We start from the raw sequence: 17,389 nt of genomic DNA, 5'->3' as shown, positions 1-17,389 counted from the left end.
TTCTACTTTTCGTGCGGCTAAAGTCATGTCCTGAAGAGGACTGACGGGATTAGATACGGTGTACAACAAATAGGTGGTTGGAAGGTATTACATTGATATCACTTAAAGAGGCGGTGAATGGCGGGGAGGCAGACGGCATATCTGTGGATAGCACTAGTACCTTTTTTTTTTGCGCAATGCCTGGCTCGATTAAGAGATCCACGGCCGACGACATGTCGCTTAGGCATGTCCGAAGAATAAACTCCCATCTTCTATGCAATATACCCTGTTCTGATTTTGTTTTGTGATGCTATCTGTCTGTCTGTCCATGCCATGCTAAATCAACCCTGGTCTCTCAATGGCGGTGGAAGTGTCGGTCGCGCTGCAAGGCTGGTTTGTGGAGCCTCAATTCCACGCCACCACCCCGCAACTCAGCGTCTGTCGGTTTTTTTTTATATCCTTGCTCAGCGATTAGAGCTAGCTGACGGAATCCAACACTGCCAAAGGGGCGCACACGCAATTGGTGCGCGGGACATCCGTGTGAGAGCTGCACTAAGTAATGGGGTTTTTTGCCTCAACTCAAACAAGTAGGACTGTCCGATGTGCAGCAGTTCGAAACTCTAGGCCCACGGACAAGCATGGTATCTGTTAACGTGCATTGCCACGTCAGATAGGCCAAGTCTGTGGTTCGAACCATGTCCGATGGGGCTATGAACCCGCTAAAGAGATGTTTTGCCACGAGAGCCCGCCTCAAAGCAGACTGATCAGGCTCTCTTTTACCTTGTACTGCGACTCTAAGCGCCCTCTGAGTAACGAAGGGTTGAACCCTGCCTTGGTGGCTTTCCACCCCTGAGTTGAGGGCGCGCTCAGGGCTCGGCGTCCCAGAGTCCACCGGCAGGTACAGACCCTGTTTAGGAATTAACAATGTTCTGCAGCCTTTCCATTACGTCGTGTCTCTTCTCCAATATCTTGTTCTTGACATTGGAGGCGGCCACTGCGGCCTTTCGACTCGGTCTCTGAAGCCTTGCGCCAGGCGGTCTCTAGCCACCCGCCGCAGCGGCAGCATTTTCGGCCTTCAGTGCAGCAAGCATTTCCTCCTTTTCCTTAAGGGTTTCCAGCTGCTTCTTGGCCATCTCTTTGACCTTGGTTTCGGCTTCCTTGAGCTTCTTGACCTCGATCTGCTCCGTCTCCAGACTAAACGGCTGGCCCGGCTTGTTAACTGCAGGCAGAAGCGCGCTCCGCTCCCAAGAGACCTGGACATTAGACGTCTTCTCCGGCAGGGGCGGGATCGGCTTGTTCTTGCCCTTGCCACCCTTTCCAGCAGGGTGGCCCTTGGGGTGTGCGCCAGAGGTAAGGATTTCGTAGAAGGCTTCGTATGGTTCGTTGAAGAGTTGGTCGTCAAAGGCCCAGGCACGAATCTCTCCGTCGTTCTGTCGCAACATTTGCTCCTTCTCGGCATCGGTCCTACCGTATGGGTGAAGCCGCAGGTTGTGGTAAAGCGTCTGGGGCTTCTCTCCGGACTCAGTGATGTAATACATCTTAATGGTGATCTCGAATTCGCCCCATCCAGTTTCGTGGATGATAAAGGGCTTTCCCGGTTCGCCGTCAATCACTATGTTGTATTAGCAATGCAGCGCATAGCGGAAACGGTGCGATGGCAACATACTGCGCACATGGTTGGGAATAGACTCGTGCAGCTTGAACTGAACTCTTCGCAGCCAGTATGTAATGTCGGTGTCATCGATGCCCTTGACGAATACTTCCCATGAGTGTGTGTGATCCTCGGGAACGCCCTCCGGTTTTGGGTTATGCTCAGGGTCGAAGGGGCGGGCGGTAGTGCCGTAGACAAAAGGGCGTCTGATTTGGGTGCCCTTGACGCGCTTGCCCAGGCTGCTAGGCGGAGCCATCCTGATAGTATCGGTGAAGAGGTCTGATTATTCGGTGTATGGTGTTCGGTACAGCAAGTCGAAGGTAAACGGAGTCGATATTGATGAACTGAGTAGGTAGTGGGGGAGAAAATGAATGTCGCGTGAAGATGGTTCCTGCAGCCGACTACAGATAGCCTTATTGAAGCGCGCCAACTTTAAAGTGGAGAATGTAACCAAGGCCGACCAATGATGGGAAAGGTCAACATACCCGTTTCTGTGGTGTGGCCACCACCAACCTAGTGCCCGTCTTCAAATTTGGTACTAGGATTCGGATACTGGCACCTGGAAAGAAAATAATACATGGCTGCTCTTCGTTATTGATGTTATCGCCGATGCAGGAATGAAGAGCCGAACAACGAATCGAAGGAGATGGCGGAGATCAGGAGAAGTGGTCAGAACGAAGGAACAAGGTCAAATCAGCACCGCCAAACCAAATCTAATACGTTACGAAGTGCAACACTCTCTCATGGATGTCTTCAGCTTACAGCATCGACGAGGTCATAAGTGCTTCTCCACTATACTACTAATTCAAATAATCGACTTGTTCATGCGCTACAAGTCCCGCGATATTGCCCAAAAACCGAAGGTCTTTTGGAGTAAAACAATTACTTTTGCATCGTCATGGCTCTCTGACTATTGTTCTAAAAGTTCCAAAAATCCATTGCAGTGAGCTAGCCGGTGTTCCATGGAAGTTCATGGAGGTGCAGCCAACGGGAGTCAATCTGACCAATGATAAGCTTTGATTCGTCTGTCCCCCCTGCAATCGCACCCAGCTCTGCGTCAAGACCCTGGAAGATTTCACCGGGAGCTGGGGAGCTTGGGTGGATGATGATTTCATGACTTTGCACCGCGTCCGGAACGACATCGAACCATTCTCGGAAGAAATTGGCATGTGGTAGTTATCGCCGAACTCGGGGTTCACTTTTGATAACGTCAATTAGATTCTCTTCATCTTCTTCATTGCTTTTCAATTATTATTATTTTCCAACTCGTGCTCAATTGGTCGTCAGGCCATTGAACTCATCTGGTCGATTCACCATCACCATGTCTACGGTCGCAGCTACTAAGAAGCTGGTTGTTTGCGGAGGAAATGGCTTCCTCGGCTCTAGAATCTGCAAGTATGCTGTCGCTAGAGGCTGGGATGTCACATCCATTAGGTACCGGCCCTCAAGAAGCTCCATTCAGCTCGTTATCTCTTCCATCACAAGGCCTAACACACTTCAACAGCCGTTCGGGTGAGCCCAAGTGGAACGCGGTGACCTCATCGCCAGCCCCTCCCCAATGGGCACACAAGGTCTCATGGGAGCGCGCCGATATGCTCAGCCCTGCAACCTATGCCCCTCTCATCAAGGGGGCTGACTTTGTCGTTCACAGCATGGGCATCCTGCTGGAAGCCGATTACAAAGGCGTCGTTTCGGGCCAGGAGTCGCCTATCACCGGTCTCCAAAAGGCATTCGCACCTGTGAAGGACCGCGGTGTCGACCCTTTAAAGACCCCTGAGGGCAGCGACATTAAGCCGGCCAATCCCAAGGACCAGTTTTCTTACGAGGTGATGAACCGCGACAGCGCCATCGCCCTGGCTAAGCAGGCCAACGCTGAGAATGTCAAGGCCTTCGTCTACATCTCTGCCGCTGGAGGGGCTCCTGTCCTCCCTGCAAGATACATCACCACCAAGCGTGAGGCCGAGAGCACTATTGCCAGTGAGTTTCCGCGTATGCGCGGCATCTTCCCGCGCCCACCCTTCATGTATGACAGCTCGAGGAAGTTCACCCTTCCATTGGCTGCTTTGACTGGCGCTGGAGCCCTGTTCAACAGAATTACTGGAGGTGTGCTGGGAGGATTCATGGGCGCGAGTGGCGTCAAGCCTCTGCCGGTAGAGTCGGTTGCAGAAGCTGTGGTGGAAGCAATTGATGACCCATCGGTTCAGGGGCCGATTGAAGTCCCTGAGCTCGAAGAGCTGGCGAACAAGGGTTGGAGGAAAACCATGTTGTAATCATGAAATGTAATTATAAAATTGTCATAGACTGTATCATTGCCCAAACAAGCCTTACGGCGTTGATTCCCGTGCCTTCTAACTGCTTTAATTCCAAGGTCCCGCTGTTTAAATCATAGTTCCTCTTTCAAAACTGTCCCTAATCTCCGCAGTGTACTTGTTATAGAAGCGAGCAAGCTTCTGGTTGAACTGCTTGTTCTTTTCGTTGATGTATGTGACATCGCCATCGTCACCGTTCTGTGCCATGCGGTCCTTCCTCTTCTTCAACCTGTTCTCCTCTGCTCTCCTAAGGTCATCTACGAGTCGATCAATAGCGGCCTTGTCCGGCTTGTTTTGAGCAAACGTTGTCGAATCAGCCGTCGAGTAGAAAGAGCCGTCCTTATCCACTGCAATGAGTTCTCCATCCTCCGTCTCGACGATGTCGAGGCCGCCCGAGGCCGCCGCACGCTCGATAGCAGCCATCTTGTCCTTCTCGTACTTCTCCATATCTGGCGCGATGTTCCTGAGCTGCCGCTTGTAAATCTTGTTGCTTTCGGCGCGGTAATCCTGGAACGCGTTGTTGTCACGGTGCGCCGCCTTCTTCTTAATGTGTTTATCCCACTTCTCACTCTCATCGACGGTCCAGTCCCATGCGCGCTTGCGCTCGAAATCGCCACCAGCGTCTTCGATATCTGCCTTCAGCAGCTTATGAGAGGCAATCGCTTGTTTGCGATGAATGGCTACTAGTTGACTCGGGTCGGTGGCGAGGCGCTGCGATTCAAGTGTCGCTTCTTTGAAGTTCTGGTCAGATGAGGTCTTAGCGCGGGCTTTGAGGGCCTTGAAGCGGGCCATGCGATCTTGTGCTTTGGATGCAGCATCGTTGGCCGTTGCTGAAGCGGGCGTTGCTGTCTCTGTCGGTACTGAACTGGCGTCGGTTGCTGCAGGTGTCTCTGTCGCCTCGGTGTTTTCAGCGGGAACAGATTTTGTTGCCGTATTGCGGTTGACTTCCTCATCGGCAGCCGCCTTAGATTCGGTCTTTCTTTTCTTTGCTGGTGGCATTTTTGATGTGTTGATTGCTTTAAGAGCTGTCGATGGGAATAATGCGTAGAGGTCGGTAGTAGAATCGCGATAGTGGGTAAAAGCGACAGAGGCCTTGTGATATGAATTCGAAGTGGGACGTCACTCTAGACAGTGCAGCCGCAAGAGAAAGATACACATAGCCGGCATTTCTCCGAATAGCAAGTTAGTATCAGGTGATACGTGGGTACAGTTGTGGCTGGAGCTGTGGCTGACGTTGGAAGAACAGATCGCCCCACCACCGCTTCCCCGCGGGATCCATACGGGTAACGGGTCCTGCGTGAAAGCACCCGTGGCTGTGCGGCCAGGCCATCCCTGTCCATCCCCAATTCCCCTGCGCCTAGAAGCCCCTTGCATCTCAGGCACATCAACGCGCCCCCTCACCTGTATGCAGCTTCAGGATCAGATGGTATTCTTGAGCAACACTGCGTGACTCTGGAGCTTCACCTGAGCTTGATGAGCCCTTAGAGCGCTCAATGAGCTTCATATAGCGGCCATGAGATCATTGGAAAGTACAAGCGGTATCCGGAGCCTTCGTAAGACCACAATCATCCCGGCTACTGCCGTTCATTTCTCCTCATCTACCAAAACCCAAAACAGGACGCGACCATGGGTTCACGTCAAAAAAAGGCCAGCAGAGCCCCAAGTTCCCAGTAGATGGAGACCTTTCGAGGTGCCAGAAGTGCTTCTGGACCTCGACAGCTGGGGCAGTAATTACACGCGACCGTACGACGAGGCGGAACACAAAGCTCAGCGTGAAAAATGGGCATCCAACCCCCGAAGAGAAGCCACCTTTAAGCGCGTCACCAAGTTTGACAACGATCTCAAGGAGGCAAAGTATAGCATAGCCAAGATCAACCGAGACAAGTCTTGGCAGCCATGGCGCGTCACGGATCTAGATGTCATGTCTGCTGCTCTCAAGGGAACCCCAAAACACACAGAATACGGTACATCAAATATCAAAAGTGCTCAGCACAGTGTAATTCAGAAAAACGGCATTCCAGCATCAGTCTTTCAAGAAGATAAGCGGCTTTTAGAATGGCTACTTCACCGAAGATTCAGCACCCCTCAACGACAACCTAATGGAACACAGCTCTCACAACGTCTAGAGCAACCAACCACCGTCGCAGACTTCCGCCGTTTAGTCTCAAGTCTATTGCTGTCCACTGAAAGCACCAGGCTTCTTTTCAGTAACAAGGACAAGATCGCAACACTCCTCTCGGATATGCTCGAGCGCCGCGTCGCGCAGTCTACCCTCTTGTTGCCCACTCTCAACAGCTTGCTTATACAATGTCAAAGCAATGGCTATACGCTTGGAGCACCACTTTGGAGTGTCTGTATGAGAGTCTCAGCCCAAGCATTCCGGCTCAGGGCATTAAAGATGTATATCGATTATGGTTTCGTTCAAGGTTACGGGCATGATGATCTAGCGGCCACCAAGGAGGTGTTACGCCTTCTGAGCCGGCTCGTCCAAAGGTTAAGGGGACATCTGCAGAATAAACTGAATGATGATCCTCGAAAGGCGCATGATATTGATGCTCATCAGGACACATTTGCTCAATCAATTAGCCGCTACTATCCAGCGCCTAAACAGCTTCTCCTCCTCCTTCTCGGAGAGGGGAGTTCTAAGCCTTCCTTGAAAAAGGTCGTCGAGCAAAACTTTGCCGACAACGAGTTAACTCATCTGTACCAACAACTGGTTGGCGAAATCAATCTCCTTCCAGATGACGCAACAAGACACTCGGACGAAGGGACCAAGGAAACTTTCCATGCAATCTAATGATGGAGGCTTACAAATAAACGGCCGAGTCCATTTCAAAGCGCCAAGCGTGACTATAAGTCCCAGGTCAATGATTCGGGGGAGCCGACGAAGAAAACGGCTCGAAGTCGCCGGATGACGGGAACTTACGAATAACGGCCGACTCGTGTCAAGACACGAGGCGCCAGAAGCACCATATAAATTTGAACGGGTTAGTTGTTAGTAGTGAGGCTAGGATAACCGTCAATACACGTTTTCCATCATCGTTCCAACTCGGACCATTTACAACTGCATAGCCTTACAAAGCTCCCCGGACAAAACCGAAGTGGTACGTTCCTTAGCTAGATACGAACACCAAAGGGCAGGACGTACTTCCTCGTCAACATCCATGACTTCCTACCAACTACGTCATAAGGATACTCTACCTGACACTTTGGCTTCCTATTTTCAGCGCCAATGTTAATTCTGCTTTTTGTTTGGTAGTCTCTCTTCACACGCTACTTCTAAACGTCTATCGAATCGTACATCGTGACCTGTTCATCTTTTCAATCAAATACTGAAAGCCACTTACCTCCCTTGGCCCCGCCACCATGGCCCTGTCACGCCACTACCGGATGCAGGACCCAGTACCATGTGGCTGCTCAAACTTTAGCCCATCCAGCCGGAGCTGAACTACGCCGCCTCCATATTACGCATCCAATTGGGTCCCAACGTGCCAATCCAAACTTTAACAAAAGCTCCGGTATCTCTAAGACACGACATCAAAACCAGGGTTGTGCCAAGCCCTGCAGTCTTCCTGTTCCGTTATCGCTTCAACTATTGTCTGCGCCATCTAGGAAACCAGTGTATGCTAATGGGATTGAGAAATGCCGCCTGTATCGCTTGCATATCATGATTTATTTGATGGCAAGGTTGTAAGTAGAAACTGGGGTCTTTGAGACTGATGATGGCGTAGCTTGGACATATCCATCTTAGTATGCGAGTTATCAAAGCCGATGATCTTTGACATCTTGATGTCGTTCCATTTGTTTCTCATTCATTCATACGGACCCAATAGTCCGGATCAGAAAGTACCAGAGAAACGAATGTAGCATAACAAACCCTTTCGACTACGGCGTGGCGTCAGGCTAGAAGCCCAGCTGCTTCGCCCGTTCACGTCAGTTCTAGCCTCTGGCAGCAGTAAAGTCGCCAGTCTGAATCCGGCTTGTTCAGCATGGCCTCACGCCTGCGGCTTGCGGGGTTTTAGTGAAAGCTTTGCTCTCTTGACTTTTTGTCTCATAACTTTTACTGCACCACTTATCACAGGGCCTCTGGCTGGCTTGTACATTTCTGGGACTCCTAGACCAGCATGGCTGCTTTACCTTCCTCTTATTGTCATATATTTCTTTGTTGCCAAGCTGGATTATATACTCGGGTTGACTGACCTACATCGAAACGTTGCTGCAGCCCGCTTTTGTGGTTCTTGACCAAATGCCGGCGTCCCAATTTCATATATCGCCCTTCCCTCCTCTTCGTTCTGGTCTGTTTTTGAGCCCCGTTCCTATCACACAAACTTTGCTTCGCACCACCGACCGAAGGACTGTCAATAGCTCCACGGAGACAACATGAGTCTGTCCCGAGACCGAAAGAGATCGGCAGTCCAGCGAAGAGAAGTTGGGAGCCAGCTCAAAACGATGCCGCTGCTGGGTGCCTTCATTCTAACACTCTTTGTTACCTCGGCGGCTGGACAGGAACAACCATGCCGTCGCTGGGGTCAACAGGCGACTGTGGTAGACAACAAGCTCTACATTGATGGTGGCTTCTCCACGATTGGAGGCGATATCAATAGTAACACATCATGTACGTCAATTCTTCCTTGTTTCTCCACTAGATCAACCTCCAACAACTTTAAGCAGAAAAGTTGATACAGTATAAGCTTACCAACACTTTGGCTCTTAGATAAAGAATTTCTGTGGCAAAACCTAACTTCAGAAACTCCAAATGACCAACCACCCCCGGTTAACCGCGATATCGTGAAGAACAATACTGTCCCCAATCTGAATGGCGGCGCCCTCTGGGGTGACAGCATCAACAAGCGGATTTACCTCTTTGGTGGCGAGTACAACTATTCGCCCCCATCGCCTGTAGTGCTCTGGTCGTATGACATTCTCAACAACCGGTGGGATACACACGGTGCGCCACCGGTGAACAGGGTGAGCTATGGCTCCAGCGTTGCAATCGACAAAGTTGGAGAAGCGTACTATTACGGTGGCTGGCTCAGCAAGCAGACTGTTCCCAACTGGACAGGTCCTCCAGTCGCCACGACCGGGCTTGTCAAATACGTTATGGACTCGGACACCTGGTACAATACTAGCGACTCCGGTCCGGACACTACTCGCCGCGCCGAAGGGAGCTTGCAATACATCCCTGCCGGAACCGAGGGGCTGTTAGTTTACTTTGGCGGTGTTCAAGACTTGTACTCGAATGGCACGGTGACCGGACAGCCTATGGACCAGATCTTCGTGTACGACCTGGGGAACGAGAAATGGTACCAGCAAAATGCCACAGGTAGTATCCCCTCCCAGAGACGTCGTTTCTGTGCGGGTACGTCTTGGACAGCTGACCAGTCATCATATAACATGTGAGATCACTCCCTTCACCCTGCTTTCCCTCGGCTAATATCCATCAAAGCTACATGTACGGCGGCGCAACCATGGACCTTGCCGGTGGCTATAGTGATCTCTACGTTCTCAGTCTCCCGACCTTCACTTGGGTGAAATTGTCCGATGGCGCGGGAACCGATTTGCGTCATTCCGCCTCCTGCAACGTTGTCGCCGGGGGCACACAGATGTTCGTCGTCGGCGGCGTCTTGCCGAACTCGAGTTTGTGTGACGCACCCAAATACTCCAACACTCACGTTATAGACCTGGGATTTCCAGGCACGGGTAGTTTCTGGAGCAATTACTACCCAAAAAAGGTCAACTACACTGTCCCGGACGGGCTCCTTGCCGTCGTTGGCGGTACCAGCAGTGGCGGCGCGACACAGACCGCTCCCAAGGGCGACTGGATGAATGCCGAGTTGAAAGCATTGATGGCCAGGAACGCTAGCAACACCGCTCGGATGCCGACAAGGACAGCATCACCCGTCCCGGTATATATAGACGACGACGGCATCTCGGTAGGTGCCATCGCGGGCGTCTCCGTCGCCTCCGCAGCAGTGATCGCTCTGCTCGCAGTGGGTTGCTGCTTCATGGTTCGACGACGACGTCGCAGGCAGAGATACTATACCGCCGGAGGATTCCGAAACAGCCAGCAACTTTTCAACACAACGAGCATGTCAAAGGCATGGTCCGCGCCAACACCACACCTCAGCGTGTCGACGCCGTACTCCCCGGCGTTCGGCCACTCCCCGTTCGGCCCGCCGCCGTCTCACACTCCGCAACCCGAGCAGGTGGCGTCGCCTCCCATGAGTCCGCCTGTAGAACTCCCTTCCGTATCGCCAGTTCCTAGCCTACCAATCACCCCGATACCGGTAAGCGCAGCAGCAGTAGCTGCGGCGGCTGCCGCGGCGTCGCAGACGATGCCCACTCCGCCGCCGCCAGTGGCCACCTCGTCATTGGCGAGGTCGTCGTCGATAACATATACGCCGCACAGCGCATACTTCCCAGAAACGGGAACCTTCCCGAATCAAGCCCAGATCGACGAACAGGGCAACGTCTGGGTGCCGCAGGTTAGCATGGTGCAAGTGGCGTCGCTGAGCCGCCCGGAAAGCCACACCGGTACGCCGCCGATGTATACCCCTCCGATCGGGGACCGAAAGTCGCCGCTGCCCGCGCACCCGACGCCGCCAATCGACTACCACCCAACTCCGCCGCCGCAGCAGGCGTACCAGGTGCCGGTGCCGCAGGCGGAGCCGGTAGAGCTACCTGCCTCACCGCAGGAGACTAGTGAGGAGTATTTGGAGTTGCGGAACTCGCGGGGATCGCGGCACCAGACGTATTACAACAAGTAGAGATCGTCAAGATGTTGGTTTCAAGGAACAGTGTATCACAAGGGAAGTTGTGTGGATTGGTGAGCGGTTCATTCATTCCAGCGTTCCAATGTCACGAAATGAGTTTGCAGGTGTTCTTTTTTTCTTCTTCTTTTTCTTTCTTTGTTACAAGATTCCCAATCGGAGTTTGGATGCGACGATTGGACACGACGGACTTGAGTCCGGCTCAAGGGGGGGGGTTTATCCAGTGACCATCCAGGTTCGAGGTCATCAAGGTCCAAAATGACGCAAGACGCCTCGGGAGACATACATGAATAAAAATAAATAGATTAAAAAAAAAGGGCCAAGCTTTCACCCCCCTTGCGTTTTCATCCACTCGAGATGGCGTCAACCATCCGTGAAATTGGGGCAGAACGTAGAGACAGGAGGAGTGGGTACAAACCGAAGGCTTTCTTTACCACATATTTTTCCCGAGTCCCGCCATAGCAGCCAGTGTAACACATGTACCTAGCGGTAGCAATGAAGTGTAGGAATGATGCGCTGCAGCAGCTGGGTTTTAACACAATATCTAACAAAATCACATCAACATCACGCGAGGTCGCGTGACAAGAGACAAACGCAGTGTCGTGCTTGAATGAGGGGGGGCATTGCAAGCCAAAAGGCTCACGAGAGCGTCGTTTCCTCTGCCTGCCTCATTGGGCGGACAAGCAGGGAATGGAATTCGAAAGCATATGGTAACTGATGTCGTGCTCGTCTCGCATCAGCCGCATCGCCCGTCGTTGGGAATATTATGTACATACACATCGACCCGCTGATACGAACGCGGCGGCGCGTGCTCACCCTAGCACACACCCCGCGATTCGCCATTGCAGGGCTCCGTAGAGCAATATGAAAAAAAAAAAAAAAAATCAAGGGACCATTTGTCAAAACCTTAACCGTCGACGTTTAAATGACATAACGAGAGGGGTCTGTAGGTCAACCAACGGTAAAGGCAACTTGTCGTGTGCATAGCGGGCTCGAAAGATGAATCATCCAAGCTCCGGATCAGTCTGCTCGGCGCCGACGATCTCCGTTACACGACATCTGTCTCTCAGATAAAGACCAAGACATACTACACCCGATATCGCTCTGAGAGAGAAGCGCCGATCATCGCAACCTGACGAGAGCGATAACGGAAGTCTTGATCGGATCAAGGGATTTAGCTCGAGCCATCATCGCCTTAACCCCAAGGGAGATCATTTCCGCGTGGTCTAGGCCTTGCCTAGACGAGAGTGATGCTGCCACCCGCGAAGCGTATACTATGTAAGCAACATCTTCCGAGAGAAGGGTGCATAAGCTAGTTGGAGCCAACAACAACGTCCAACCGGGGAGTAACGGCGGAATAACCAAGTAGGACATTTCGCCGCCGACTTCAACCAAGATACCTCCCAGAACACACACACAAAACCGGCGAAAACGACCACAAGCCGAGCATGGGATTTTTGTTTCCCCATGCAGCGACGCTTTCTTTGGGGAAAGTCTCTGCCCGAGGTCTTTTTACAATCAGGGTCTCCACGATCCTACGATACGGATGGACCCCAGATGGATTCAAAAGGGCATAGCGGCTGATGATCTTTGCTTTAGAAGAAAAAAAAATCCCTGTTCCACAGGGGCACAATGCGAGGATGGGCGAGCTCATTTTGCAGTTAGGTTCGTCTGCACTCCATAGATAAGAGGTTCCTTTTCATGCGAACCACGAACCAGAGATCGTGTTCGCCCACGCGGCCATTGCCCACGCCGAAGACATTCCGAACCATCTTCGGCCCCAGTACCTGCAGACGGAAAGGGCACCAGGCTGAAAGGGCCTCGGCCGGGACCAGGGAGTAGCTCCGCGCGCTATGCTGTTACAGCGCAGGTGGGATGTCCGACACCCGTGATGGTGTGGTGCGGTGATTGGTGATGGTTTGGTCTGCCTCTCCGGATGAGCTTGTATCTCTGCACCCTTTTCACCCTTCATGATTTATGGTTATGGGTGTCCTGGTCCATAGGTGGGTGATGGCGGGGTGAGCTACTGAGACAGGCAGACATGATTTCTGTTTCCCCCCACGACGCCGTGAGAAAGGCTCTAAGTGTCGTTATCTTGCATGAAAAGCCTGTATCCAAGAACACGTTTAAAGGGGTCTGGATGCCTGTCATGGAGGGGGTGCCCACCATCGTGTGGGCTGGCAGTCCCGAAAGTATCCGAGGCAGCTAGCCCTCAGCTGCTTGGGCGGTTCCAACACACAGGCGTGTGATGGGATCTGGAGACGATTGGATCGACGGGAGATGAGATCCAGCGTTTTGTGGTAAACTGGATTTTTTCAGTTTGAGTTCGTGGAAAGAAAAATTCTTCGTCTCAGGTTCGTAAGCGAGCAGGCAATGGAAATAGTAAGCTCCCTCGGCGTACAGTAGCCAATAGCGAGCTTCAGTCGATGGTCCGTGAACTGGGCCGTAGCCTGAATTGGTTTGGTTTTTCGGTGTCGACCAGGCGCTGCATTCAGCCCTCAGGGTGACGGGTAAGGTGAGCAAGGCTGTTGGGAGTCGCGGCCTTCTTGGCTCACCTTGAGGGTGGGCGGGCGCTTATGACTTGAAGTCGCATGGCTTGGGACGCGGGAGCCCTCGGCGAGCCATCGTCAGCCGTCTGTCCTGGGTGGGAAAGATGGGCGACAAGTTGTGTTCGAAGAAGGGGGGATAGAACAGTATGGCGTGCATATCGCAAGACTGCCATCACATACCAAAATGGCATACCGAACGGTACGTCGTTTGCGATGTGGTGGGCTGTTGTCAATCTCGCTCCTCAGACGGCAAATTGTGGAATCCGTCTCGGGTGCATTGACGTAACCCTCCTTGCCGGGTTGGTGGGAAGGGCTTCTTTGGACGCCGTCCACTCCGTTGTTAAGAAACAGGCAAAGAGACCCCCACGGATGAGATAGTAAAAGGTTGCACATATGCACTCAATCAACCAACCAAGCAACCTAATCTTTGTAAAAGATAGGTTGAGCCATCCCGTTCGATGCAACTTGTCAATCGACGACTTGCCTGGCTGATACGAGGGACTCAATTGTGTGTGTATTAGGCAGAGACAGAACTCTACTATATCGGACACCGTCGGTTCTCAATAGAGTATATCGAGCCAGTAGCGGGAATACGACGGTTTCAGTGGGCGGCGAGTTGGTGGTGACTATGCAGCTTGGCCTTTTGTCGAAGTCGCAGTTAACATGCGCCGATAGCTGAGAGGGGAAAGTAGCAGCGAGCGATTTGATTAAGAGACAGCAGATGGTTGCATAAAGTTTGCCAACTCAATTGGGTAGTTGAGCACGTCGATGGCAAGACTGACATGGCAACACCCAATTCGAGAAGTGTCTAGCGAAAAAAAAAAAAAAAAAAAAGTTGCAAGTCGGCAATGATTCAGAGAGGCGGTAGAAAGGCGGGAGCCCGACGACATGTCGTTTCTCAATTCGGCAGAGCCAAGCGAGCGAGCAAACGGCAGCCGTCCACGCAAGACGCTGAAGCCATCAAATCCTCTCAGTCAGTCAGGCGGATGCGCAAAGCGTCGCATGTGTCTCTGTCATCCAGTTGAGAGCAGGACAAGAAGCATGAGGATTGCCAACCTCCCACGAGATGTGACCATATGTCAGCTACGGCGAGCTTCAATTGGACACAATGACCGAAGGATAGAACGGCAGTTGTGCTCGAGAGCACAACCCCGCACCCGAGATGCAAGACTGGGTTAGTCGCGACTGCGGTGAGCAATTGATCAACACGGAGTGCAGTCCGTTTCGACTTTTGATCTGACGGTCTATTACTCACACCGTCTGGCGGGACACGGAGCAAAAGCTTTAGTCTTGGTCTGGTGCGTTAGGGCCTTGGGCTGGGGGATCGCCATCTAGCGGAATTGGCAAGTGGGAAAGAGGCATCGCTGCTTAGTCAAATAGTGTTTGGCCTTGCATGAGCACATTTCTTGTTTCTCGTCACATCTGCTGCTGTGTGCCTGGTACCGAGCATGTCTTTTGGTGGGTAGAGCAGCGGAGACAGTTGCGGTTGATGTGGGTTGGCGGTGATTGTTACTGTGGCAGAGCCACATTCAAGACACAGGAGACAGTCAGATTAATCCTTCAACGACAGCCGATGTTGCGTTGTAGCCGGAGCAGCAGTATTAGTAACTTGCTGTCGCAACGCAAGCGTGGACTTGTCCCCAACAGTAATGGATATGTTGCAGAGCACGTTGGATATTCGGACCCTCTCATATGGGACGAGAAAACATACGACGGTCAGAGCAGAGCAGCCCCAATTGCGAGGGCTAGGGAGATGATGCTACCCCATGTGCTGCCGCTTCTTGTGTGATTGCCCTTGGCTAGAGCTAGAGCTAGAGCTAGAGTTAGAACTGGAGCTGGAGCTGGAGCTGGAGCATCGGGGAATCATGCAGCTGGATGTTGCAGCAACGAAGAGAAAATTTTCCGTCGGCTTCCCACTCCGATGGCTAAGAGTCTAGATCGCTGCCCCGCTAGGACGGTGGAGATAAAATGGAATAAGATGCTAAGGAGAAACGAAACGTGCATCGGATCCGGGTAAACTGTAACTTACAAAAAGGGAAAGAATAAAAAAGAATGGGAATGGGCCCTTCCTTTGGCCATACACAATGTAGACACGTGTGTTGTGACGGAAGGTGTCGTCTCTGTCGTTCCGTCTCAACGTGGATGAAGCGGCAGCCGTGGTAGGCCGTTTGCCGTACGGAGAGCAAGGTATACCTGAGGTACATTGAGTCGGTAAAGGGTACAATCCAAGGGAACCCACATACCTACGTACTCTGCAGTCCACAGTTCAGAGTCCAGACATGGTATTTGTGATGCCCTGGCAGAAACGGGGGACCGGGAGGAAGGGAAAGAGGCGGGGCGCATTTTGGGGCTCTCTGGGCTGTGCTGTGTCATCCAACTCTTACATCGTTGTCCACTTGTATGGATTAGGCTTTCCGCATTTGAGTCTTTCTTGGTTTCTGGGCTTTTCCATAATATTTTTTTTTCGTCTTCAGAAATTTCTCCAAACCCAGACCGTGCTTTTTATTTTTTTTAAGTTACTTTTATGTGTTGTGGGTTTTGGTAGTGTTCCAGTCCGTGTGTTTTGTTCCCGGCCGGAGGAATGGCTCGGGAGATGTACGGCAAAATAAATACAAACACAAATTTAGTTTTAAATGTATGTATATATATAAACTAGAATGAGAGGGAAGGTTCTCCCACAGATCCGTGTCGTAGACGCCGGATTGTCCAAGCTCGCAACGCCGCTCGGGAAGCATGACGCCTCCAGGGGACTACCACTACGTAGGACGTAGTAGAGGCTCCTCGCCCTTGGTTCAAGTCCCCTTTTTTGTGGAACCAAAAGCCTCTCGACGCCCGGCCTTCCGGTAGCTCTTTGGGACTGAGACTTGCTTATGAAAGCTGCCGGGTAAAGGTCTAAGTACACTAATGAGTTTTCCTCTAGTTTGACTGACTTCTTGGTGGAGTTGTTTTGGACTCTGTGCGTTTACCTAATATGTATGTAGTGCACTCGCCCGCTGTCGCAAAATTCCAAGGGGGGCGGTCCATTCGTGGGGAAACGTGCTCAGGGCAGTGGATGAGGTGATGCGATAATGCCCTGTGAATCACGAAAGACTGGGGCTCACCGCGAGTTTTGCAACAGCTACGGCGCCAGGAGACCCAGCGAAGGGGGGGAAAAAACCAAACACCGCTGGGTTCGGGGACACGGAGCGCTGTAAGCTGCGGCATGACGGCCTTCAAGTCCCTCTTGTGTGTGTGTACCTAAGGTACCTACCTACCTGCCTGCCCATTCCACTTCCCACGCCAACGCCCGCTGAGGGAAAGATACCCACGGTGTGCTGACGAGACTTGGGTGACAGAGTGACGGGAACGTTTGGTCCCTTTGACAAGAATTGCAACATCCAGGGACGTGCCGAAAGTGAAAAAAACGGGGCTGCGTCACGGTTGGTTTTTTTCTTTCTTTCTTTTTTTTCTTTTCTCTCTCTCCCCAATTGCGATTGCATCATGGCCGAAACCAAGTTCTCGCTACGTACCTTGCCTTACATAAGACGCTTTGCTGTAAGTGCCGTAGCGCGCGGTCTTTAATTTAGACTGTTGAGTCATCTGGGGGAAAAGTTCAAAAAACTAAAATGAAAAAAATCAAGGCATATGAGAAACACCCAGGGCAGTGCAAGTGCCAGTTCAGCGGTAAATGCAAGCAAGACCAGGCCAGAGGGCAAATGCACCAATTACCGCAACGGCCAGTCCCAATGAAGAAGCTGGCAGGGCGGCCGTACAAGCTAACCTAACTGCCTTGGTTTTGAGTTGAGACATTACTATCTGTACTGCTAAGTATACCCTGTGCACACAAGACCCTGGGAAAGGCAAAGAAGATTGGTTGGCACCGATACAAGGTACTTTGATGACTTGTTGTTTTTCTGGTTCCTTTATGCAAACGGGAACGCGCTTGATTTTTTATTTTTCCTGCTCTCTAACTCTCCATAATACGGGGTTACTAAGTACGAGCTGCGCGCATTGCATTCAGCAACCCGCGAAGCCGACTGGCTGTCCTCGGAATTGTCAAGTCGCAGTGTTCATGCGGATGGAGCATGACGGACGGGATCGTGATCTGGGCACAGGTCACAATCCATTCCCGTTCTCCACCACGCATCAAGT

At 51.9% G+C, this 17,389-nt stretch overlaps 5 protein-coding genes across 5 annotated transcripts; 3 read left to right on the top strand and 2 right to left on the bottom strand.

Moving 5' to 3' along the window:
* Positions 1 to 1,019: 1,019 nt before the first annotated feature.
* On the bottom strand, positions 1,020 to 1,886 carry CTRU02_212863 (Protein AF-9-like protein; the record flags this gene model as incomplete). The annotated part of the gene is made up of 2 exons (XM_036721432.1): positions 1,020 to 1,591; positions 1,646 to 1,886. The coding sequence occupies 2 exons, from the start codon at positions 1,884 to 1,886 to the stop codon at positions 1,020 to 1,022; spliced, it is 813 nt and encodes a 270-aa protein (XP_036586601.1).
* A 1,065-nt stretch (positions 1,887 to 2,951) lies between these two features.
* On the top strand, positions 2,952 to 3,900 carry CTRU02_212861 (nad dependent epimerase dehydratase family protein; the record flags this gene model as incomplete). Its single annotated transcript, XM_036721430.1, has 2 exons — positions 2,952 to 3,064; positions 3,135 to 3,900. 2 exons carry the CDS (start codon positions 2,952 to 2,954, stop codon positions 3,898 to 3,900), a joined length of 879 nt encoding a protein of 292 aa, XP_036586600.1.
* Positions 3,901 to 4,008: 108 nt separating this feature from the next.
* On the bottom strand, positions 4,009 to 4,938 carry CTRU02_212862 (syf2 splicing factor family protein; the record flags this gene model as incomplete). The annotated part of the gene is made up of 1 exon (XM_036721431.1): positions 4,009 to 4,938. One exon carries the CDS (start codon positions 4,936 to 4,938, stop codon positions 4,009 to 4,011), a length of 930 nt encoding a protein of 309 aa, XP_036586599.1.
* Positions 4,939 to 5,452: 514 nt separating this feature from the next.
* On the top strand, positions 5,453 to 6,736 carry CTRU02_212860 (methylmalonate-semialdehyde dehydrogenase; the record flags this gene model as incomplete). The annotated part of the gene is made up of 1 exon (XM_036721429.1): positions 5,453 to 6,736. One exon carries the CDS (start codon positions 5,453 to 5,455, stop codon positions 6,734 to 6,736), a length of 1,284 nt encoding a protein of 427 aa, XP_036586598.1.
* Positions 6,737 to 8,319: 1,583 nt separating this feature from the next.
* Positions 8,320 to 10,706, top strand: CTRU02_212859 (cell wall anchored protein; the record flags this gene model as incomplete). The annotated part of the gene is made up of 3 exons (XM_036721428.1): positions 8,320 to 8,554; positions 8,654 to 9,335; positions 9,386 to 10,706. 3 exons carry the CDS (start codon positions 8,320 to 8,322, stop codon positions 10,704 to 10,706), a joined length of 2,238 nt encoding a protein of 745 aa, XP_036586597.1.
* Between the last annotated feature and the right edge of the window lie 6,683 nt (positions 10,707 to 17,389).

This window comes from Colletotrichum truncatum, assembly GCF_014235925.2.
Source record: "Colletotrichum truncatum strain CMES1059 chromosome Unknown Contig_0009, whole genome shotgun sequence".
NCBI lineage: Eukaryota > Fungi > Ascomycota > Sordariomycetes > Glomerellales > Glomerellaceae > Colletotrichum > Colletotrichum truncatum.
Note: the sequence above shows the minus strand (reverse complement) of the source record. Positions and strands in the feature narration are given on the sequence as shown.